This window comes from Theropithecus gelada, chromosome 6 (genome assembly GCF_003255815.1).
Source record: "Theropithecus gelada isolate Dixy chromosome 6, Tgel_1.0, whole genome shotgun sequence".
In the NCBI taxonomy this organism is placed as follows: domain Eukaryota; kingdom Metazoa; phylum Chordata; class Mammalia; order Primates; family Cercopithecidae; genus Theropithecus; species Theropithecus gelada.
The window spans coordinates 62453036-62477927 of record NC_037673.1 but is presented as its reverse complement, the minus strand read 5'-3'; the positions used below and the strand labels follow the sequence as shown (position 1 = coordinate 62477927).

Below are 24892 nucleotides of genomic sequence, written 5' to 3'. Positions count from 1 at the left end.
TGTCCAACTGTTATCCCCAAAACATTTTCTCCACTCGTTCTTCCAGCAGGTTTTCCCATCTCAGATGTCAACTCCATTTGGCTTACACCAAAAATCCTGGAGTCTTTCTTGACACCTTTTTCTGTCTCATAGCTTATATCCAATTCCTCAGGAAATCCCATTAGTTTTGCCTTCAAAGTATATGGTAGGTGCTTCTTAACTTCACTACTGCTGCTGTGGTCTAAGTTACTGTTATCTTTCACAGGATTACTCTAATAGCCTTTTATGAGGATTCCCCTTTACTATCCAGTCCTCAATATAGGAGGCAGAGTGAGTCAGATTATCTTTTACTCAGAACCTCACAATGGCTCCCCATTTTACTTAAATCCAAAGTCGTTACAACAACCTGCAAGGTCTACACAATCTGGCTTTCATTACTTCTCTGAACTCATCTCTTACTAGTTTCTTTATCATTGTCTCTACTCCAGCAACATAGGCCTCCTTCCTTGAATGTGCCTGACATGCTTCTACCTTCGGGCTTTTGCAGTAACTGTTCCCTTTGCCTTGTGTACTCTTCTCCCAAAATATCTATGTGGTTAACTCTCTCACCTCATCACCTTTACTCAACTGTCACATTTTCAATGAGACCATTCTGAATACTGAATTTCAAATTGCAGCCCTCTCCACTCCATACAACTCCAGGACTCCTAATCTTCCTTACCCTACTCTATTTTCTGCCCTTCTATCACCTATATAATTGATTTGTCATATTTAATTCTATTAAAATTGTATTTTGGAGTATTTTGGAATAATTACATGTAACTTCAATTATGATGATCTTTTAGAGTTACCAGTGTTATTTATTCATTTGTTTAAAAAATAATTGAATGCCTGTTGTATATTAGACCATGCTTGGGTGGAAAAGACAATCTCTGCCCTCAAAGAGCTTATAAATTTATTGGGAAATCACTTAGGTACAGAAAATTATAATACAGAGTGATAAGTGATATGATGGGATTAGTATGGGATGCTATAAAAGTGCATAGAATGGCACCTAACCTAATTAGAGACTTAAGGACTTTGTCCCACAGGAAGCTAGAGACATGAAGGGCAAATCTAAGGTGACCAGAAAAAAGTGACAATGAGAGCATCTTAGACAGAAGGAAAATTAAGTGTAAGGCCTGAGGGTTAAGAAGTGTGATCTTTATCTTGGGACATTAAGAAACCATTGAAAGAGCCTCAGATTGATGCTTTAGATGAGAATGGATTTGTGAAAGACAAGATTACAACAGAACAATAAATCAAGAAAAATGTAGGGATATTGGTAAGAATGATTGAAGTGCTGAGCCATGGGCTCCATGCCAGGAGTAACAGTGGAGTCCAAAGAGGGCTAACAGGGAATAAATTAAGGACCTAACTTAAAAAGCCATAAAAATCAAAGAACCAGAGTAGTAGGAAATACAGGGTGAGAGAGATAGAAGGTAAGGAGATCAGAGAATGACATGTATTTCAATTAAAGATATGACAAGTGAGAATATTCTCAATGATGACAAACTGACAAATCTGGAGTGTGGCCATGGGAGTGTGTGCCTAACCTGACTAGAGGTAAAGGAGTTCAAAAACCTTAAGTCTTGAGGAGGAGGACCTTTAACATAGGGATGTGAAAGTCACTTAGGATGCTACTGAAACTTAGAATTTAGTTCATACTATGAACAGGCTATCAGACTCCTTAATAAATGAGAGAGAGAGGCACAGTGGCTCAGGCCTATAATTCCAGCACTTTGGGAGGCTGAGGCAGGCAGATTTCTTGAGTCCAGGAGTTCAAGACCAGCCTGGGCAACATGGTGAAAACTTGTCTTAAGCAAAAAGAGAGAGAGAGAGAGAGAGAGCGAAAGTGACCCTTATTTATTAAGCCAGATAGGAGTGAAGCCAGATAGTGATTTGGATGATATGAATCTCGGAAGAATGGAAGTTTTATATAAGGTTAGAAGAACTGAATACCTATCTACAGTATGTCACACTTTTAGGTAGGAGTGAGAAAATCAAACCCTCCTCTCAATTCCCAACTCATTCCATTATTGTATAATCGCAGGGTTGGGCATACATTTAGGCCCCAATAATGTATGTATTATATACTGTAATGTGAATAATGGTAACAGGAAAAAAGTGCCAAACATCTCAGCTTGTTGCATTTTATTCATGAGTTACGTGTTAGATGTTCAGATTGTAGAACTTACTATTGGTGGGTTGAGATTTCTATTACTATCTTTGTCTTCTGTTTCATCTTTCAGCAAATTATAAGGAGATACAGTAAACATAACTATATTATGGATACATAAATATTTATGTTTTCTTCATTAATATTGACTCTACTAGCTCAGAACTTGAGGCAATTCTGCTGTCATACTAAAATATATTTTCATGCTATCCAAGTTAATAAAGTTGTCTGAATGCAATTTTGTTTAAGCTGGGGCTTGCTTTAATGTAATCTAATATATAAAAATTTCCCAAATACCTCATCTACACTAGCGCTGTCCGATAGAACTTTCTTCAATGATGAAAATATTCTATGTGTGCACTGTCCAGCCCAATAGCCACTAGCCAAATTAGCTATTAAGGACTTGAAATGTTGCTAGTGCAGCTGAAGAACAGAAATTCTGAGTTTAATTAATTTTAATTTGAACAGCCCCATGTGGCTGGTGGCAACCATATAGGACAGTACAGAGCTCGACAGTCTAGCTATGCAACAGAAAAATTCTTGTTACAAAGAAGGTTGTAAATTTTATGCGTAAAATTCTCCAAACAAATCACTCTTAGCTCATAAAGAGTTCACACCTATAATACCAACTACTCAGGAGGTTGAGGTCGGAGTATCACTTGAGCCCAGGAGTTTGAGGCTGCAGTGAGCTATGATCATACCACCACACTACAGCCTGGGTGACAGTGAGACCCTGACTCAAAATAAATAAATTTTAAAAATTAAATTAAAAATAAATAAAAACATAAATAAATGTAGAGAGACTTCCATTTTTGGTCGTGACAGACTAGGTTATTCTGACAAATTTTTTTTTTAATTACTCAGTAAGATTTTTTTATCATTTAAAAATTAGCAAGGAACTGACAAGATAGCAAAGGGGATGTCAGGAGGTCAAATTCTGTGAGAAAGGGGAACATAAAAAGATAAGTAGAGCATCCAAGCACCTAAAGTACTTCTGCCCTGACGATATTGAGAGGAAGAGAAAAGATAAACTGCTCCACTGTCGTTTTCTTAAGTATTACGAAAGTTGTTCCCAGATCTCCTTCCCTGCTCCTCAGCAAATTTTTTTCAGGTTTTCAAACATCATATGCTCTCAGTCATAAGTGGGAGCTAAGCTATGAGGATGCAAAGGCATAAGAATGATGCAATGGACTTTGGGGGCTCAGGGGAAAGGATAGGAGGGGAATGAGGGATAAAATACTACACATTGGGTGCAGCGTCCACTGTAGAATCTCAGAAATCATCACTAAAGAACTTACGCATGTAACCAAACACCACCTGTTCCCCAAACACCGATAGAAATAAAAAAATTAAAATTAAAAAAAAAAAATTTCCTCAGGTTTTATTTGCCAGGAGGTCATTGTGGCCACCCTTAAAGCAGCCATTGACAAAAGGAATGAGATTACCAGAATTGGTTTAGATTAATAGTGATTTGCCCCTAAAATGGGGTTAGGGTCACCTTTCCTGAGAGACAGATTCCTAAGCAAAATATTGAACTTCTATTAGCAAGAAAGCAGAGAGTAATGGATATTGGGTAAGCCACAGGTGTCTCTCTCAGAGCTATTTTAATTTCTATCTTTACTAGTAAAAGTAGTAGCCACAGAAGTAGTGATAGTAGTAGGAGCAACTGCTGCTGACATTTACTGAGCACTACTATGTACCAAACATATTATTGTAATCATATTCTCTTCCCATACTGAGAGAAGTTCTCCTTCTTGTCAGTAGTGAGTTGGTTTGGTGGAGTATTTTACATTTCCATTCTTTCAACATAAATCTAGAAAAACTATAATATAAAGTTTTGGTATAGTTTGCTCTGTTACAAGCTTGCTTCTGCAATACAAATTATCTTATATTTGATTGTTATTTTGTGATATTAAATAATATAGCAGCAAGAGTCAAACAACATCAGCATAGCTGAGGGACAAAGGAAAATTGTACTGCACATGATGACTATTCACCCCACATTCTTCTTTTTGCTCAAAACGTTTGGCCACATGCAGCATCATAGGAGCCTTATTGTGTGTTTCTGCCTGTTCTTCCTACGCTGGCCTCCTGTTTCTCTAACTCAGCAGTCTCAACTGATAAGCCTTCCTTATTTTTTCAAGTTTTTAAAAAGATAATATCTTACATTTACTCCAGTATTTCTTTGCTAGGAATTTGCCATGTGTTTAAAATATTGTGCTAGTATTTTATTAGAATTTTTTCTTTTTGTTTTAATGCCCTGTCTTGAATCGTCTGCTTCTAACCCAATTTTTCCCGTATGCCAGCTACTTTTAGTGTGCAATTTTACAGAAAGAGATTTTTCATGAAGGCGTGTGTCATATTAGAGCAGAAGTGTCTACATTTTAAAAATCTAAGAGCTTCTATTATATAACCTATAGAATTTAATAATAAAGTATAAAAGGTGAGGTGATCGGAGTTAAGACTGAATAATGTGGTTGGGTGTGGTGGCTGGCTCCTGTAATCCCAGCACTTTGGGAGGGAAGGTGAGCGGATCACTTGAGGTCAGGAGTTTGAGACCAGCCTGGGCAACATGGCGAAATCCCTTTTCTACAAAAAATACAAAAATTAGCTGGGCATGTGCCTGTAGTCCTAGCAACTTGGGAGACTGACATGGGAGGATCGCTTGAGCCCAGGAGGTGGAGGTTACAGTGAGCCGAGATTGCATCACTGCACCCCGGGCTGGAGATAGAGCGAGATCCTGTCTCAAAAAAAAAAAAAAAAAAGATTGAGTAATGTAAGCAAAAGTTTAGTGTTTTCCAGTTAACAAAGAATAGGTGTTACTCTTGAAACAGTATGGTATTATGTCTGTGTTCTTTAAGTTAACTTTGATGCTTTTTCTAAATGTATAATAGTTTAAATGTTCTTTTTTCCAATGATGCCCAGGTGTCTGTTATGTGTGAGCCACCCCAATTTAAAGGATTTAAAAGAATATACCTTTCTTTTATCAAACCAGCTTCCTGCCTTAGTACCTATTTTACATAATTTAATACTACACATATCATGTTGAATGGTCTTATAAATAAGATTTGAAAGTAAACTTTCCAATTAGTTAAAATTAATTTGACAGTCAAGGACTAGATAACAATACATAAGCGTTTTTGGCTTGGTCATTTGCAATTCAAAAACTTTTCTTGAAACTTAATTAGAAGTAATACAAAGAGTAAGTTAAAATGATCCTGGAAGAATTTTCTAATCAGTGCTCAAAAAAATAAGATAACGTCAGATAGTCAAACAACTGGAGAACCAGAGTTTTTTATTTATTGCCATGAATCTTTGAGACTTGCTGTATGTTTTCTAAAGTATGCTCAAAGTGTAAGTTAAAATAGAAAATAGAAAATTGGCTGGGTGCCATGGCTCACGCCTGTAATCAATTCCAGCACTTTGGGAGGCAGGGGCAGGTGGATTGCTTGAGTCCAGGAATTTGAGACCAGCCTGGGCAACATGGCAAGAGCCCATCTCTACAAAAAATACAGAAATTAGCTGGGCATGATGGTGCATGCCTGTAGTCCCAGCTACTTGGGAGGCTGAAGTGGGAGGATCACCTGAGCCCGGGAGGTTGAAGCTACAGTAAGCTGAGATGCTCAGTACCCTCTAGCCTGGGTGACAGAGACCCTGTCTCAACAAATAAAAAATTAGAAAAAAAGAAACAGAAAAGAAAATAGAAAATCCAGACTATTAGGCTGGTTCAACTGTGTTTGATAGATTTTACCTGAATTCCTTTTAGGACCTTGCAACCCATTCTACATAGCCCATGTAATATAATAGTCTTGATCCTCTCATTTCTGTGGTTGAGTAGTTGGTACTATGGTTTACTGCATGGTTCTCATGGTTTTACATATAATAATAATAATTGTTATTAGTTGTAACTCTCTGATTAGAGTTGTTAGCTTATAGCACTGCATTAAAATCAAAACTAAAAAAAAAATATAATACATTAGAAGATCAGAGGAAAAGGAAAATAATATAAATATGTATAATTTAAAATACGTATAAAATTGGCCAGGCACAATGGCTCATGCTTGTAATCCCAGCATTTGGGAGGCCAAGGCGGGTGGATCACGAGGTCAGGAGTTCAAGTCTAGCCTGGCCAAGATGGTGAGACCCCGTCTCTACTAAAAATACTAAAAATTAGCCGGGCGTGGTGGTGGGCGCCTGTAATCCCAGCTACTCGGGAGACTGAGGCAGGAGAATGGCGTGAACCCAAGAGGCGGAGGTTGCAGTGACCCGAGATCGCGCCACTGCACTCCAGCCTGGGCGACAACGAAACTCCATCTCAAAAAACAAAAAGATGGGTCACAAATTTTGCTCCGAGCTTCCTAGTAACCCAAGTAAAGAGACAAACATGATCAGTTCTAAGATTCATAATGTCTTGTGGTCATGACAAAAGGACATACATCCACAACCAAAAAGGAATACTTTATTATTTTGAAGCTTTGATATTCCTCCTGTGTGGAGCCCTACACTGGTGAATCAGATTGAAACATACAAGGCTCATAGGACTCTCTTTGCTTAGGTTAGAGGAGAAATTAGAACCTAGAGTCAACGTAGGGCAAGTAGTCTAAAAAAGTAGCAAGCTCAAAAACAGTATATCTGCAGTTTCTTTTTTTTCTTTCTTTCTTTTTTTTTTTTTTTTTTTTGACGGAGTCTCGCTCTGTCGCCCAGGCTGGAGTGCAGTGGCGCGATCTCGGCTCACTACAAGCTCCGCCTCCCGGGTTCACGCCATTCTCCTGCCTTAGTCTCCCGAGCAGCTGGGACTACAGGCGCCCGCCACCACGCCCGGCTAATTTTTTGTGTTTTTAGTAGAGACGGGGTTTCACCGTGTTAGCCAGGATGGTCTCGATCTCCTGACCTCGTGATCCACCCGCCTCGGCCTCCCAAAGTGCTGGGATTACAGGCGTGATCCACCGCGCCCGGCCTCTGCAGTTTCTTTCTAATGCTGATTTAATTTCTACCCCAAACATTTAAAAGGTATAGAAATGGTAAGAAGAGAAGAGAGCTCTTTGGTGGAAAGGGAACAGTGTTCCTATTAACTCCTATCCCTCTTAACCTGATTTCAAAGAAAAGATCCACAGAGATAGAAGAAGCAACTTATGAAGACAAAACTTTCATTCTAAGAATTTAAGAATAGAACAGAAAAGGATGTCAAGCTGTAAAATTGGCCTGCCCACTCTCAACAACGACATAACCAGCCTAGATGCCAAAGGTATTCAGTTACTAGACTCTGAGGCTGATTAGTTGCATCAGGATGTGTTGGATGGGCAGTTTGTTTCCTGTATCACCGTTTGTCGCCCTAGAAAGTCTTCAAAAGCAGCTACACAAGGACCCTTTCTTTGATATACAAATAATGATCTCCAGGCTGGAATAACAGGTAAAGACAATAGCTGCAGCAGGAACAAATTAATATACTTTTCATCTTGAAGCTGCTGAGAAACCAGGAACATTTATTAAAGACATATAGGAGAAATGGATAAAATTTGATCTTTCTGTTAAGCCAGGAACTACAATAGAGTTTTTGGCATCATGAGCTAATCTAATAGACATGGCCTTGTGGAACCTGGGTTTGGAGGGCAGAATTTTATAGAAGTCATAATGCTTGAGAGTTCATTGGTTGAGGACACAGTTCTCGTTTTTGCACATAGAGATAAATGGTTGATTAGGTCCTGACAGATTTTATAAATATGCAAAGGTAGAAACTAACATGATTTTCTGGCAGAGCCATTATGAAAAGTGAAGACCCAAGATCTGTGCTCAATCTTCTGAAAAATGTTTGCTTAGGAGCTGCTCAAAAGTAGACTTTTGATTATTATGTATATGGAATCTTGTTTTTACTGGCATAAAGAACACTGACTACTAATCAGGCATTTCTGTATTTCTGAACAATTTTTCATTCAAATGACTTGAAACTATCATGCAGAATGTTCTAAGAGGATAAAAATTGATGTACATATTATAACTATTTTAAGTAGCAGAATTTAAAGGTTAGTGTTGTGAATACTAGAAAACTTAATTTTTGTAAAGAGCAAAAATATGACTATATAAAGGTTATAAACCAAATTTTATATCAAAGCCTAAAGAAGAAATATTAGCTACTATGAAAAGGATTTTCCCAAATTTCTGAAAAGAGTTTTCTGGTGCTTAGTTGTTTTCCAAAACCAAAATTATCTTTGTATTTTTCTTACTCCATATTATTTGTGATTTGGTGTTTACTTGATAATATGATTATGATAGAACTTCTTGTGAAGCATATAAGCTCCGCTTTGGCTGGGATGGAAAGGCACGTTATTCTTGCATCTTAAACATTTGATTTCCCTTCTTTATGTGTAAAAGCTGAAAAAAATGTATGGAGGAAAAGGGTTTTCCAGGTCATCTGTGGTCTGTTCTAAGATTTAAGTATAGGTTATGTAGTACTTGGGTGTGTTCTCAGTCAGCTCTGCTAGAGGAGTATATTATTCAGCAATTTTTTTCCTTTTCAGTGCATTGCTTAAGATCATTAAATAGTGTTTTTGCTTTGGTTGTGGCAGACAGGAAAATTATATATTTGGAAGTAGGATTGCGGTGAAAATAAAAGCATGCAGTTGGAAGTTAAATTGATTGACTTGAGTGTGAATGTCACACATGTTGCTATTTGACCTTGGCAAATCACCTAACCTCTCTAAATTTCAGTTGACTCCTATATAAATAGGCTCTATGAAACTTGCAGAGTTGTTTGACAATTAAAAGAAGTAACATACATAAAACATCTAGTGCTATTTCTAGTACCTAATTGGTATTCAGTACCTCATCAAATCTTCAAATCTTTAGTCTTTGGAAAGACCAGTATTTTTAAAGAAGAGGAAACTAAAGCTTAGCAACTGGCTAGTGCTGTGAAAGAGATCCAGTAAAGCGTGGAATTTCTAATCTAGTGCTCTTAAAAGAGATGAAGCCCTTGGGAGGTGGGTGTGGCAAGGTAAGCTTCTCTGAAAGAACTGGGTCACCTTAGACATTGTCTTCCAGTCTAACCTCACTAGATAGCTGAGAACCAGATAGCTGAGAACATTCTGAAACTACACATCTTGCCCTCAGGGAGAGTTGCAGGGTAAGTGAAGACAGGGTACAGAGTTGATCCATTGACAAACAGTGTTATAATCATGTCTTAAACTATAATTAGAAAACAAGTATGTGTCAACCATTTTATTCTTATAAACATACTTTATATATTTTACTGGTAGAAGGTAGCCGAGTTACCAGTGGCAAATCACTACAGGTCTGCAGCAACCTCAGTTCTTGCCTGTTCAGAAGAAAGAATACAACTGAGGGCCGTAAGGCAGAAAAAGACACCGAGGCAAGTTTCAGAGCTGGAGCAGAAGTTTATTTAAAAGGTTTTAGAACAGGAAAGAAGGGAAAAGAAAGGATGCTTGGAAGAGACTCAAGTGGGCACCGAAGTCAAGTGCAGTGTTTAACTTTCATCCTAGAACTTAATAGCCTGGCCCCTTTCTCATGATTCTTCCCTTAGGGTGGGCTGCCCACATATGTGGTACCCTCCTGCCCTTGGGAGGTGAGCATTCCCAGTGTGTTTAGGAAGTTGTACGCATGCCCATCTGAAGCTTTTCTTCCCTTTTCTGGTGGAGTGACCCTGGAAGGTCATACTCCACCATTTTGTCTCTTAATGTGCATGCCCAGGAAGTTGCTTCTCCCTGGCACTTGCATTCAATTAACACTTTAGTGCAACAGGTGTGGACCATCAGGAAATGGCCTCTCCCTGGCGCCAGCTGCCAATTTATCACTTTTAGAGAGGCAATATGATAATTGCCAAACTGTCACCTGACATTCCTAGTGGGTCGGGGAGAGCCCTTTCCTGCCCTGTTCATGCCTATCTAACTACCTGTAACATACACACACACACACACACACACACACACACACCACACACACACACAACACACACACGGCAAAAAATAACAGGAACAATATCTTGGTAATCTTAAGTTAATATGAATTTTATAGTGTGTATTATGTTTTGAGAAATAAGGACTAAGTTTTAAGCACAAAATAGAGCTTGTTTGTTTATTTTGTGCTTTAAAATACTTTTAAAAATTACAAAGTAAAAGTTTGTTTCTTAACCTTTTTTTGGAGACAGGGTCAGGCTCTGTTGCCCAGGCTGGAGTGCAACAGTATGATCTGGACTCACTGCAAGCTCTGCTACCCAGGCTCAAGCAATCCTCCCACCTCAGCCTCCCAAGTAGCTGGGACTACAGGCATGCACCACTACACCCGACTAATTTTTGTATTTTTTGTAGAGATGAGTTTTGCCATGTTGCCCAGTCTGTTCTCAAACTCCCGAACTTGAGTGATCCACCCTGCCTCGGCTTCTCAAAGTGCTGGGATTACAGGAATGAGCCATTATGCCTGACCTGTTATTTAATGTGTTTATAAGCTCAGGGAAAGAGTTTTGCCATAGGTAGATGGCGTTTTAATTAAATTCAGACTATTGAAGGCATACACAAGTAACTTTAATTTTTAAAACCTGCATAAAAGATTATGGTATCAAGCATGACACTGGATTCAAGTTTGTCTGGACAATGTGAGTTATCTGCCTTTTGTTTTCTTTTGCTTTAAAAGTAAATGTATAGTGAAAAAAAATCAGAAACTATTTGGGAGAAAAAAGAGAAGAAAGTTGAATAAAAACTGAGGTTGAGATGCTTCACTACAGGCATTGACCACTAAATTCAACTTTATTTGAATGCCCTAGAATGAATTACTTTATCAGTGGTATATGATAACTAAGGAATCAGGAAATTTGTTTGCAACATTTAAAAGAGGGTATAGAAGCAAGGCTTTTGTTAGCGTGTATGGTACCTTTGTGTAATTTCCAAAAAGATGCCCATCTGGGTGAACACATAAAAATGTATCCCTTCACAGGCCCTTGTCAAGTACATGACTTGCTAAGTAGGGCAGGGGTTGGATTTTAAACTCCCTCAATAAACAGGGTGCAATCTGCTAAGAATATGTTGTTTTCCTGTAGAGGAAAAAGAAAATGAAATTTTGGAAGTGTTGAAGGTTGATGTAGTGTAATAGGGATGATGTAAGAGTGAATTTGATATGAAAGCAAAAAGGAAGAAGCAGAAGGCGGGAAAGGAGTAGAGAAAGGAAGCAGAAGAACAGAAGGTCAGTTTTGCTTAGTTTGCAATTTTCCCTGAGGCCATAGGAGTCATTGTATCTTTCCAACCTGCATATCTTCCTTTAGAAGAGGAGAGGAAAGGAAAGGGAAAGGGACAAAGGCATTTTCATTCTTGGCTCTTTTTTCATGTTACCAGTAAGAAATTATACATCGTTTTTAGAATTTTCCTCATTTGCAAGATATTTTGATGTGTATTTCTCTTGAAGGTAAGAGTTTTGGGAGTATATTTTGCAAATGAAAAAAAGGAGGCTCAAAAAGGATTGGGGACTTGCCAGTGTCACCCTATTCTTTGGGACAAAACCAGGATTAGAACCCCAGTAATAGAAATGCCACTGAAAAGTTTGTAAGCAGAAGCTAGATTTCTTTCTGTAGCAACTTTTAGGCCTCAATGAATTATTCTTTTTTTAAGAATTATCTACCAATACAAAGTATTAAGTTTACTCAGAAGGAGAAACTTCTAAACAAAATAGTTGGAAGACTGTTGTTAACTTATACAGATCTCTGGAGAAGAGAATAGTGATAAAGATGCTAATATTAATTTATTTCTTTGAAAATACTAAGATCTAAAGATGCTGAGACCTGCGGCTTTGCTATCCAGATTTATGTAGGGCCCTACTAGTTTGTTTTTTAAAGGAGAAGATGCTTGATGAGTGTTAGCACTAGAAGGCTGAAAATCTGTCAGGCTTTTACTTTAATTATCTGTTGCTTATGCTTTTTTAATTACTGCTTTCTGTTATGGTTTCTGCATAGTGTCAGCATTTATTATCCTTAAGTAATTTCAATACCATTATTCTTTAAACTCTCTACTATTCCTAAACAAAACAAAAATGTATTTTACGTAATTTTTCCTTAAGGAAATCCTCTTTCGCTCTCATTTTTTCTTTTTTTTGTTTTTTTTTTTTTTGAGACTGAGTCTGGCTCTGTCGCCCAGGCTGGAGTGCAGTGGCCGGATCTCAGCTCACTGCAAGCTCCGCCTCCCGGGTTCACGCCATTCTCCTGCCTCAGCCTCCGGAGTAGCTGGGACCACAGGCGCCCGCCACCTCGCCCGGCTAGTTTTTTGTATTTTTTAGTAGAGACGGGGTTTCACCGTGTTAGCCAGGATGGTCTCGATCTCCTGACCTTGTGATCCGCCCGTCTCAGCCTCCCAAAGTGCTGGGATTACAGGCTTGAGCCACCGCGCCCGGCTCGCTCTCATTTTTTCAAACCAGCATATGTAATTGCAACTGAGCCTATTTTTAATCAACGCAAATTCAGAGCATTCCCTGATGGAATGAAATCAGGAAAGCAGAATGCTGGCTGATGTATTCTAGAAACAATGGCATGGAATCAAGTCCCCAAGTCTACTTCAATTCCCTGAAACCTTTCCATTCTCTATACTATTCTGTGAACACCCTGAATACACTCCTGCCTCAGGGCCTTTGGATTTACTGTGTTCTGGAAGATTCTTTTCACGGATATGTACATAAATCATTCCTTCAGTTTCTTTTCACTCTCCGCTTGAACGCCACCTTATCAGAGAGGATTTCTCTGATCATAGTATTTAAAACAACTTCCCTCCCACCTCACTGTCAATCTCCTTATCTTGCTTTATTTTTCTTCTTTCTCATCTCCAACTAGAGTAAACTCTATGAAACCAGAACTCTAATCTGTTTGGGTTTTGTTTTTCTGTAACCCTGCAGCCTAGATTGTATCTGCCACATATTAAGCATTTTATAAATACTTGCTAAAATGTAAAGAAAGATACTTAAGGCCCAGTCTTGCTGCCTTGTTTTAAGAGGACTAACAATAAGTTATGATGTGCCCCTAGGAAAGCCATCAAGGTCCAGATACCTTTCACTTTAGGGTAAGATTTGTTCAGTGTGGATCCCGAAGAAAGGAGAAAGATAATTGGGTTATAGGAAGGCAGGTTTTGACTGAAAGTAAGGAAGAACCTGCTAATAATTGCAGCTGTTTGAAAAGTGTTTGATCTTTTTTTCTGTAGATGTTTATATAGATTGTATGACCACTTTGGGGATAATTATAGAGGAAATCCAAGCATCTTATGCAAATTAGATTATATCACTTCTAACATGAGTTCTTACAAGGTATGATTCTATATTGACTGAGAAATTAATAGTTGGGTTGAGTTCTTCCGTGAAATGCTGCCAAACAGATATATCTATGTTATGTTAACACCCTACACCAGGAGTTGACAAATTGTACCTCTCAGGCCAAATTGTATTGGTTAACTCTTTTTAAAGTATTTTTATTGGAACACAGCCATGGCCATTTGTTTACATATTGTCTATGGCTTCTCTCACACTATAATGCACAGTTGAGTAGTTGCAACAGAGACACATGGCCTGCAAAGCCTAAAATATTCGCTGTGTGGACCTTTACAGTAAAAGTTTGACAACTTCTGCCCTAAAGTGCAAAAATATTGTGTGGAAACTTATCTTATTCAGTTTCCAAGTCGTTCATCATGATGATGATGATGATGATGATAACTGTTGTATCAATTAAGATTTAACTATAACATAATAGACTAGTCTGAATATTAAAATAGAGGGAGTTTAATGCAGGAAATTGATTACATGGATGATGAGAGTCTGACTAGTTTCTTCCAGGAAGATACGTAGGAGGTAGGTTTGTCAGAGCCCAGAGGTTAGAATCACACAGCAGAAGCTGGAATCATAGGATAGAAGGGTAGGGAGGATGGAACTGTTACCTGAAGGTGGAGCTACAAAAAAGATTCTCCTTCTGCTGAGATGCTGCCCAAGGCACAGAGGAAAGGAGAAAAATACTCTAGCTTCTCCAACTAGTGCCTCCCATTACCTGAACCCAACCATAAGTCAGCTGACAAAAAAGCCTGGGAAATGGAGCTTTCAGGGTTTGTTCCCCTAAAATACAGAGCAGAGCAGAAGGGTAAGGAATGAGTGTAAGGACCCCTGCATAGCTGCTAATGATTATTAAGTGCTACCTTAGGCCAGGTACAGAGCTAAACAGTTTGCATGAATATGTTGCCTAGGAGGTAAATACTAGTATTACCCCCAGTTTGTAGATGAGGCTTAAACAAGTAAATTGCTCAAGGCCATGAATTAAATAAATGACCAAGTTAGAAATAATCCAGGTCTGCCTTACTCCAAAACTCTTGCTTCTATCCCTCTTATTTTACAAATGAGAAAAAAAAAGTAATATGGAAAGATAAGAAACTTGCATCTGGTTAATGACAGGGCCAAGTCTAGAACCCAAATTGTTCCTATTAGGTTTTTGTACATTTTAAGGAAACTACAACCTGTAATGCTATTATTGTAGCATTTGGAGAGTGTCCAGAGGAGACTCCCACACTTATGGTGAAAGTATCCTTATACGCTGAAACTATTACTGAGCAACCTTTCTGTACCCCAGTTTACTTCGTTGTAAAATGGGATTATTAATTATAACTACCTCAAAAGAGTGTTGAGAAGGAGTATATAGATAATATATCTAAAGATCCCGGAACAGTGTGCCACATAATAAGTTCTTAGTAAATACTAGCTCGCTATTGTTATTGTTAATGTTTTTATTATGCTCACCCTGAGAGTGGTTATCACAGGAAAAAAGTAGATCAAAAATGTCATGAAACATTATCAAGTGCTTCATTAAATAGTAATATCCTCATATTGGACATTTTACTTTTCTTCTATTTAGGAGAATTGTTAGAAGATACTAAAATATTGCATTTTTGTTTTGTTTGCCTTTAAGCGAACGGCCGTCATGATGTCGTAGTTTCTTAATTCAAGGTCTTTTTAATGTACCAGTGCTTATACATGTGAAACATCATTTCCTCTTATGCTTCTATATAGTTCATCTCTTTCATCTAGGTTGGCCTTTTTCCAACCATTCCCAATATGTGACCTTTTCCTTCCTATTCCCATGGCTTTTCTTGGCTTCATTCTTAATAGTCTCCCGCTCCCTGACAAGTCCTTTTTCTTTCTTAACTAGAACAATTTCTGTCATACTTCGGTACATGCTCAAGATTTTTTTCTTAACTGATATATCCCTAGCTAATCATAGGACACATTTATATTTCACTTGTATCCAGCACATATAGACAGTCTGTAACATGCTGTCATATACTATATGTATTGCTCAAGATGGTTCTTTTTTCATGGTCGTTTTTCCATTTGTGTCTTGTTTCTCCAACAAAGTTGAAAGTCATGCTTGGATGAACTTTAGGTGATTGGTGCTTTACAAATACTTAAGTGCTGAATGAAAACTTATAGCTAGAGTTCAAACTGTTTGTTTTTGAAATCGTTATTTGCTTTTAAAAGTAGTCTTGCTGCATGACAAAACCCACTAACAACTTAAGTCCTTGTGTGGGATTCACTAAAAATCGCTTGAAAAGTAAAGGATTCCTTTAACGGTGAGCACTCTGAAGATGCAAAGATTAGCTGACCAGGAAACAAAAGACCCTGAAACCATATCCTTCCAGCCTGATACACCTTTTAGCCTATGGTAAATATTTTTCCTTTTTTTTTTTTAAAGGCAAGCAAGAAGGTAATTTGACAATATTAATCAGTAGATTTGGCATTGGAATGTCATATTTTAATGTGCTGAAAACACTTTAAAATGCAGGGCTCATAACAGAGTGTGGACCTGCTGCCACTATTTTCAGAATCGGAGGCTTTGGACTTGATGTGGTGAAAATTGAACTGTAGTATATAGGAAGCAATGATGACCATGCAAATATTTGCACATTGTGGTCTGTTATTACTGCATATGCTTCAGAGTGACCATTTGCAATGTACTGTCCTCAGAAAACTATATAAAGCAAACACAGAGATCTAAGGGAGGATAGTAAAAAGTCCTCAAAACAATCTCTGAGTGTGACTGTAACACACTTGTCATTTATTCCCAATTCAGAATTTTCTCTAGTGACATATTCTTTTCTTCCGTATTTAAGGAGAATGTTTTCTCAGTCTTTCAAAATCAGTATTTTTTAGTTTTTAAGTACTACAGCTGTTGAACTTTGAAAGATAAGTCAAATTAAGTCATATCACTCAAACACGATGAGCTTTATAATTCTTTGTGAACTTAAAGGTTGAGTTTAGGATGACCCTGTGGTATATAGAATCTAGAGCTAGCTGGATTGGCAAGATTTTTCTCTTTAAAAAACTTCAGAAGCGTTTCTGAATAGAAGGAACATTTCCAGCTTTTAAAACAGATAATCCTTTTTTCACCCTCTTAACATCCCTCTCCATACCTCATACAAATGTCCATGTTTTGGGCCATTTTGTATTTTATTTTCTGGGATGTTAATAAATTAAATGTAAATCTTAATAAGTCCAAATCCCTTGAATTTCAAGATGTTTATAGTTGAGGTCTAGTATTTTGCCTACTTTATTCCTCATTTAAAATATGGTTTTTGTCAAGGCTAAACAGTAAATTGCTATAGTAGTAGGAGTCCAAACCACAATTAATAGGGCTGAATGTCATGTTACAAGCCTGCTTCTTGATTTTTTAAAATAAAGATCAGGGAGTAGCTATGGCAACTGGACCTCAAATACTGTTACCCCAAAGGATTTTGTGTTTTAATTTCTTCATCTAGGTTTTCTGTGTCTTTATAAGGAGACACCTGATGGACTACAAAGAGGATTATGACATGTATCCAACCGTAAATTTATAGGGAAACAGCATACCACTTTGTTTAAATTACCTAAGTTAGATCTTCTATAGCTAAGATTACAGCTCACACATTTCACTCTGAATACTGATTGTAATACAGAAAAGCAAATGCCAGAGTTATAGCCACAGAATAAGGTAGTGAGTTAATTTGATGGAGTTCATTTTAGGGACATTGTCCCTTGCTTTTGGTATTTTCCAACAATGGTACCATTTATTATTTTATTTTATTTTAGCCATGCCCTTTGGGTTCCCGAGATTTTCGAGAGAAACAGTGTGCAGACTTTGACAATATGCCTTTCCGAGGAAAGTATTATAACTGGAAACCCTATACTGGAGGTAATGTATAACCTGACAGAGCATTCATGCTTGAGCACTTTGCAAATATCAAAGAATATACAAATACATAAAAACAAAAACACGCATACATTCATGTACATACTAGTTAAAATTAGTGTCTGCCAATAAAAGCAGGGAAATGCTTATAGTACTATAAAGGTCTCATGGCTTATTTGCCCTGTAATAAGGTTTATATATTAGTACAAATGATCAGAAATCATTTTTTAAAACCTAATTATGTTTAACAGGTATAAAATTCCTAGAAAGGATATCTGGATATCAAAACCATGTAGTATTTTTTGAGTTCTGCTTGAAGCTTCCTTGGGGTATATGTAAGTTACATTATAATCTTTAAATGTTTGCAATTATCACCCTAAAACAAGTTATAAGAATATAAATCAGGAAACTGTGTCCTTGCTTAGTCAAAGGCCAAGATTATTGTTATTCTTTTTCAGAGTTAGGAAACATTTTTGCTCTTTAATTTGGGCATGTATCAAGCACTGATTGTTCAATAAGCAGATGTATTTTACACTCCCAAAATATAAATTACATTTGATTGAAAATTTCTCTTGGAGGCCAGGCATAATGGCTCATGCCTGTAATCCCAGCACTTTGGGAGGCCGAGGCAGGTGGATCACCTGAGGTCAGGAGTTCAAGACTAGCCTGGGCAACATGGCAAAACACCATCTCTACTAAAAATACAAAAAGTAGCTAGATGTGGTGGCGTGCACCTGTAGACCCAGCTATTTGGGAAGCTAAGGCAGGAGAATCACTTGAACCCAGGAGGCGGAGGTTGCAGAGAGCCAAGATCACGCCACTGCACTCCAACCTAGGCGACAGAGTGAGACTCCATCTCAAAATTTAAAAAAAAGGAAATATACTCTTAAGATAAGTTTACTGTTTGCTTGCTTTTCCAGTATCTTATATTAAAAGAATTTTACAGTGACAACTTTGTATTTACCACCAAGATTCTACCATTAACATTTTACTATACTTTCTTCATACATGTCTATTCTTCTATCCATTTATTAATCCATCTTATTTTTTGATGTATTTCAATTTAAATAGCAGTCATTAATGTACTTTCCTCTAAGTACTTCAGCATGGTAACATTATTGACAGTTCAGTTATTTGTTTACTTTTTTCTCTTAAGGCAAGATTATACACAGTGACATGCAAAATTTTAACTATGCTTTCTCTGGTTTTTGACCAATGCACACACTTTAAAAATCCTATTGCAATATGGAACATTGACTTTACCTCCAAAATTCTTCTAGTCTTTGCCTTAGTCAATTTGGACTGTGATTACAAGTTACCATACACTGGAGATCTTAAAATATAAAATTATTTCTCAGTACTGGAGGCTGGAAATCTGAGATCGAGGTGTCAGCAAGGTTAGAGTCTGGTGAGGGCCCTCTTCTGGGTTGTGAACTGTTGTTTTCTCATTGTATCCTCACATGGCAGAAAAAGTGGGGAAAAGAGCTGTCTGGGATCCTTCTTATAAGGCTACTACTCCCATTCGGAGGGCTCCACTGTCATGACCTAGTTACCTTCCAAAGGCCTCATCTTCAAATTGGGGATTAGGATTTCAACATATGGGTTTTGGAGGGACACAAACATTCGGTCCGTAAAAGTCCTTATAGTCCTTTGCAGTCAATAGTTGCCTCTCCCTACTTCTCCTAAGAGACAAGCATCATTCTGATTTTTTTTCTCACCGTAGTTTAGTTTTGCCTGTTCCAGAACCTATTGTATACAATACCGTGTTGTAAATCTTCTTTAAACCTAATGTTTCTGAGATCTATCTACATTGTTGTACATAGAAGTGGCTCACTCTAGCCAAGCGCAGTGGCAGATACCTGTAAGCCCAGCTACTTGCGAGGCTGAGGCAGGAGAATCACTTGGGTCTAGGAGTTCTCTTTAAAAAAAAAAAAAAAAGGAGTTTATTCTTTTTTACTGCTGAGCAGTATTCCATAATAATAACCAGTTTTTCCATTCTGCTGTGATGGACACCTGGGTTGTTTCTAGTTTTTAGCTATTATGAGTAAACTGCTATGAACATTTGTGTACTGTCATTTTGTGGGCATATGTTTTCATTTTACTTGGGTAAATACTTAGGAGTAGAATTGCTGGGCAATAGATTAGATGTGAATTTAGTTTAGTTTTTAAAGAAACTGCCAGATGTTTTTCCAAAGTGATTGTAGCATATTTAACTCCCACTGACAATGTCTGAGGGTTCTATTTGCTGCACATCTCTGTCAATATTTGGTCTTTTCAGTCTTCTTCTGGAGGGAGTAGAGTGGTATTTCAATGAAATTTCCGTTTCCATTTTCTAATGATAATGTTAAGCATGTTTTGATATATTTATTGGCCATTATATATCTCCTTTTGTACTGTCTATTCAAATCTTTTGCCTATTTTTAATTGAGTTGTTTACCTTCTCAAGTGGTAGTCATTTATAAGTTTTACAAATGTTTTGTCACATTCTGTGGCTTTCCCATTGCTTTTTAAATGGTGGTTTTATGCATATAAGCTTTTAATTTTTCTGTTTTTAATTCCAATTTTTAAATAATTTTTCTTTCTGGTCATTGTGTTCTGTGTCCTAAGAACTCTTTGCCTACCTCAACTTAAGAAAATATTTTTTTATGTTTTCTTCCAAAAGCCTTATTGTTTAGTCCTTACATTTACATCTATGATCTATCTCAAAATAATTTTTGGTATGATTTGTATCTGTAGTGTATTTATGGATTTTCTGTTTTGTTTTGTTGATCTGTCAATCCTGTGCCAGTACCATACTGACTTGATTACTGTAACTGTATAGTCATGAACAGATTTGATGTTTTTTATAAGAGTTCTTCCAATATGCTAACTTACTTACTTTTTCATGTAAATTTTTGCCTCAATTGTTAATCTCCACAGAGAAACCTGCTGGACTTATGAATGGTGTTATGTTGAATCTATAGATCAATTGAGGGATAACTGAATATTAAACCATATTGAATTTTACAATTTTTGAACATGGTATATCCCTCAATTTATTTATGTCTTTAATTTCTCCCAGCTATGTCTTGTACTTTTAAGTGTAAGGTCCTGCATGTACTTTACTAAATTGATTCCTGAGTAATTTATGGTTTTGACATTATTGTTAATTAAACTTTTGAAAATTCCATTGATATTTGTATATTAACTTTGTATTCTGTGACCTTTCTAAATACCCATATTTTTTTCTTTCTTTCTTTTTTTTTTTTTTTTTGAGACAGAGTCTGGTTCTGTCGTCCAGGCTGGAGAGCAGTGGCTCAATTTTGGCTCACTGAAACCTCCACCTCCTGGGCTCAAGCAATCCTTCCACCTCAGCACCCTGAGTAGCTGAGACTACAGGTGCACACTGTCATGTCTAGCTAGTTGTATTTTTTGTAGACACAGGGTTTTGCCATGTTGCCCAGGTTGGTCTCCAACTCCTGGGCTCAAGTGATCCACATGCCACAACCTCCCAAAGTGCTGGAATTACACACCCAGCCTAAATTCCCATATTCTAATTGTTTTACAGATGCTCAGGATTTTTTTTGATAAACAGTCATGTTGTCCTGAAATAGAGACAATCTATTCGAATCTTTATGCCTTTTATTTCATTTTCTTGCCTTAATGCACTGGATTGGGCCTAGAGTATAATTTTTACATGTACTGATTATATTTTTTATTCTTTATCCTATTAATATGCTGAGTGACCTGATAGATTTGACAATCTCAAACCAAGATTTTTTTTTTTTTTTTTGAGACAGGGTCTTGCTCTGTTGCCAAGGCTGGAGTGCAGTGGTGTGATCACAGCACACTGCAGCCTCAACCTCCTGGGCTCAAGCACCCTCCCACCTCAGCCTCCTGAGTAGCTGGGACTGCAGGTGTGTGCCACCATGCCTGGATAATTTTTGTATTTTTTGTACAGATGGGGTTTTGTCATGTTGCCCAGGCTGGTCTCCAATGCCTGGGCTCAAGCAATCCACCCATCTCAGCCTCCCAAAGTGCTGGGATTACAGGCATGAGCCAATGGGCCCAGCCTCAAACCAAGCTTATATTCCTAGGATAAACCGCATGTAATCATGATGTATTATTTTTTATTTATTATTGTATTTAACTTAATTGATAATGTTTTATTATGGATATTTGTATCTGTGTTTAAATTTGTAAATATTTTTCATGTAATTTGTAAATATTTTTCTTGTGACGTCTTTGATAAGTTTTGGTATCAGATGCATTCTGGTTTCCTGAAATAGAATCTTTATTTATTTTCAAAAGAATTTTAGGATTGGTATTATTTATTCCTTAGAATAGATTTCACTAGTAAAACCAGCCAGGCTTGATATTTTCTTTGTGAAAACCTATTATTAAAAATTTAACTCCCTTAAGAGAAAAGGGCTATTTAGGTTTGTTGTGTGCTTTTTTTTAAAATTTCTCGTGGGGTTTTTTTGCTTGCTTTTTTTTTTTCTTTTTTGAAACAAGGTCTCCCTCTGTCGCCCAGGCTGCAGTGCAGTGGCCCAATCGTATCTCACTGCAGGCTCGATCTCCCGAGCTCAAGAGATCCTTCTTCCTCAGCCTCCTGAGTAGCTGGCCACCACACTAGTTAATACTTAATTTTTATTTTTAGTAGAGACTACATCTTGCTATATTGTCTAGGCTGGTCTCAAACTCCTAAGCTCAAGGGATTCTTCAATCTCAGCCTGCCAAAGTACTGGGATTATAGGTGTGAGCCACCATGCCTGGCCTTGTTTCAGTTTTTGATTTTGTGTCTTTAAGAAATGTATGTTATACCCATGTGGTCCAGTTTATTGATATAAAATTGATCATAACATTCTCTTGTTATGCCATTTAATATTAATATTTATAAAATCTGTAGTGATGTATGCTTTCATTTCTGATATTGATAATTTGTGTTTTCACTGTTTTTCTTGGTCAGTCTTGTTTGGGATTTAACAATTTTATTTATCTTTTCAAAGAACCAAATTTTTGCTTTGGTACTCTTTCCTGTAATTTGTCTTTTTTTCTAACTTATTTATTTTTGTTCTTATAGTTATTATTTTCTTATTTATTTTCAGTTTCTTTTGCTCTTTTACATTTCCAAAATTTGATGTTATATTTTTATAGCTTTTAGTTCAAACTATTTTATTTACATTGTGAGTTCTTTGACCTCTGGGTTACTTAGAACCATTTTGTTTTAATTTCCAAATATTTGAAATTTTCTAGAATTTTTTGTTGTTCATATATAATTTAATTTCATTAAGATTAGAGAATAGGCCAGGTGTGGTGGATCATGCCTGTAATCTCAGCACTTTGGGAGGCCAAGGTGAGAGGATTTCCTTAGCCCAGGAGTTGGAGACCATCCTGGGCAACATAGTGAGACCTTGTCCATACAAAAAATAAAAAATTAGTTGGGTGCAGTGGTACATGCTTGTAGTCTCAGCTACTCAGGAGGTTGAGGTGGGAGAATCACTTGAGCTCAAGAGGTGGAGGCTGCAGTGACCTATGATCACACCACTGCAGAGTGAGAACCTGTCTTAGAAAAAAGAAAGAAAAAAGATTAGAGAATACTCTTTTCTTGGTGAATGTTCTATGTATACTTGGAAAGTAATGTTTTCTTCTGTTATTGGCTATATAGTGTTCTATAGATATCTATGAGATCAACTTGGTTGAGAATGTTGTTCAATCTTTTATATTCTTTCTGATTTTTGTCTACCCTTATTGTATCAATTATTGAGAGTGGTGTGTTAAAATCTCCAACTATTATATGGCTTTGCTTTCATTTTTAAGAAGATTTTGCTTCATGTATTTGAATCTTTTTTATTAGGTGCATATACCTTTGAGATTGTTTTGCCATAGTATAGGAGAAGTGTCTGAAATAATTTACAGACTTAATAATTACCATTTACATAATTTCATGCATATTGAATTAATCCTAAATTCATACTAAGCATTAGCTTAAGGTAATTGGTTAATATGACCTTTCATTTAGAAAATCATTTTAATTCCTTTCTGGAATTAACAACTGTATTAGTCAGGGTTCTCTTTTTTTTTTTTTTTTTTTTGAGAGGGAGCCTGGTTCTGTGGCCCAGGCTGGAGTGCAGTGGCCGGATCTCAGCTCACTGCAAGCTCCGCCTCCCAGGTTTAGGCCATTCTCCTGCCTGAGCCTCCTGAGTAGCTGGGACTACAGGCGCCCGCCACCTCGCCCGGCTAGTTTGTTTTTTTTTTGTTTTTTTTTTTCGTCTTTTTTAGTAGAGATGAGGTTTCATTGGGTTAGCCAGGATGATCTCGAGCTCCTGACCTCGTGATCCGCCCGTCTCGGCCTCCCAAAGTGCTGGGATTACAGGCTTGAGCCACCGCGCCCGGCCTTAGTCAGGGTTCTCTAGAGGGACAGAACTGATGGAATATATGTAAAGGGGAGTTTATTAAGTATTAGCTCACACAATCACAGGGTCCCACAATAGGCCATCTATAGGCTGAGGAGCAAAGAGAGCCAGTCTGAGTTTCAAAATTGAAGAGCTTGGAGTCAAATGTCCGAGGGCAGGAAGCATCCAGCATGGGAGAAAGATGTAGTCTGGGACGCTAGGCCAGTCTCTCTTTTCACATTTTTCTGCCTGCTTATATTCTAGCCTAGCTAGCAGCTGAGTAGATTGTGCCCACCCAGATTAAGGGTAGGTCTGCCTTTCCCAGCCCACTGACTCAGATGTTAATCTCCTCTGGCAATACCCTCACAGACACACCCAGGATCTGTACTTTGTATCCTTCAATCCAATCAAGTTGACACTCAGTATTAACCATCACAACAGCCTTACATTTTTCCCCAGTTTCCCTGACATATAATTGACAAATAAAAATTGTATACAGTTAAGGTGTATAATGTAATGTTTTGATATACATATATACTGTGAAATGATTACCATAATCAAGCTAATTAATGTATCCATCACCTCACATAGTTACCTTTTTTCTGTGTATGATGAGAATACCTAAGATCTACTCTCAACAAATTTAAAATATACTATACATTATTCTTAACTCTACTATATTAGATCTCTAGAACTGATCCCTCTTATAACTGAAAGCTTGTACCCTGTGAGCAACATCTCCCTATTTCCACCTAATCCCTGATAAGCACCCTTCTCTCTATGAGTTTGACTTTTTTAGATTCCACATATAAGTGAGATCATACAGTATTTGTATCTGACTTATTTCTGTCAGCATGATGTGCCCCAGCATTTCTTTATTTCTTTCTCATTTAAGATGGAATGATATTTCATTCTATATATCTGTATAAAACAATTTTCTTATCCATTCATCTGTTGACAGACACTTGGGTTGTTTCCATATCTTGACTAATGTGAATAATGCTTCAGTGAACATGGGAGTGTAGGTATCTCTTCAAGATAGTGATTTCATTTCCTTTGGATATATACCCAGAAGTGGGATTGCTGGATCATATGGTTATTCTATTTTTAATTTTTGGAGAAGCCTGCATACTGTTTTCCATA

The 24892-nt window shown here is 37.3% G+C and overlaps 1 protein-coding gene across 1 annotated transcript in view; it reads left to right on the top strand.

The window, feature by feature from the left end:
• Positions 1–24892, top strand: part of ADAMTS6 (ADAM metallopeptidase with thrombospondin type 1 motif 6) — a 326707-nt gene that overhangs the window by 221366 nt on the left and 80449 nt on the right. The window contains exon 15 of the mRNA XM_025388157.1: positions 17276–17378. Within this exon, the coding sequence (XP_025243942.1) occupies positions 17276–17378 (103 nt within the window). The remainder of the gene's footprint in view (positions 1–17275; positions 17379–24892) is intronic.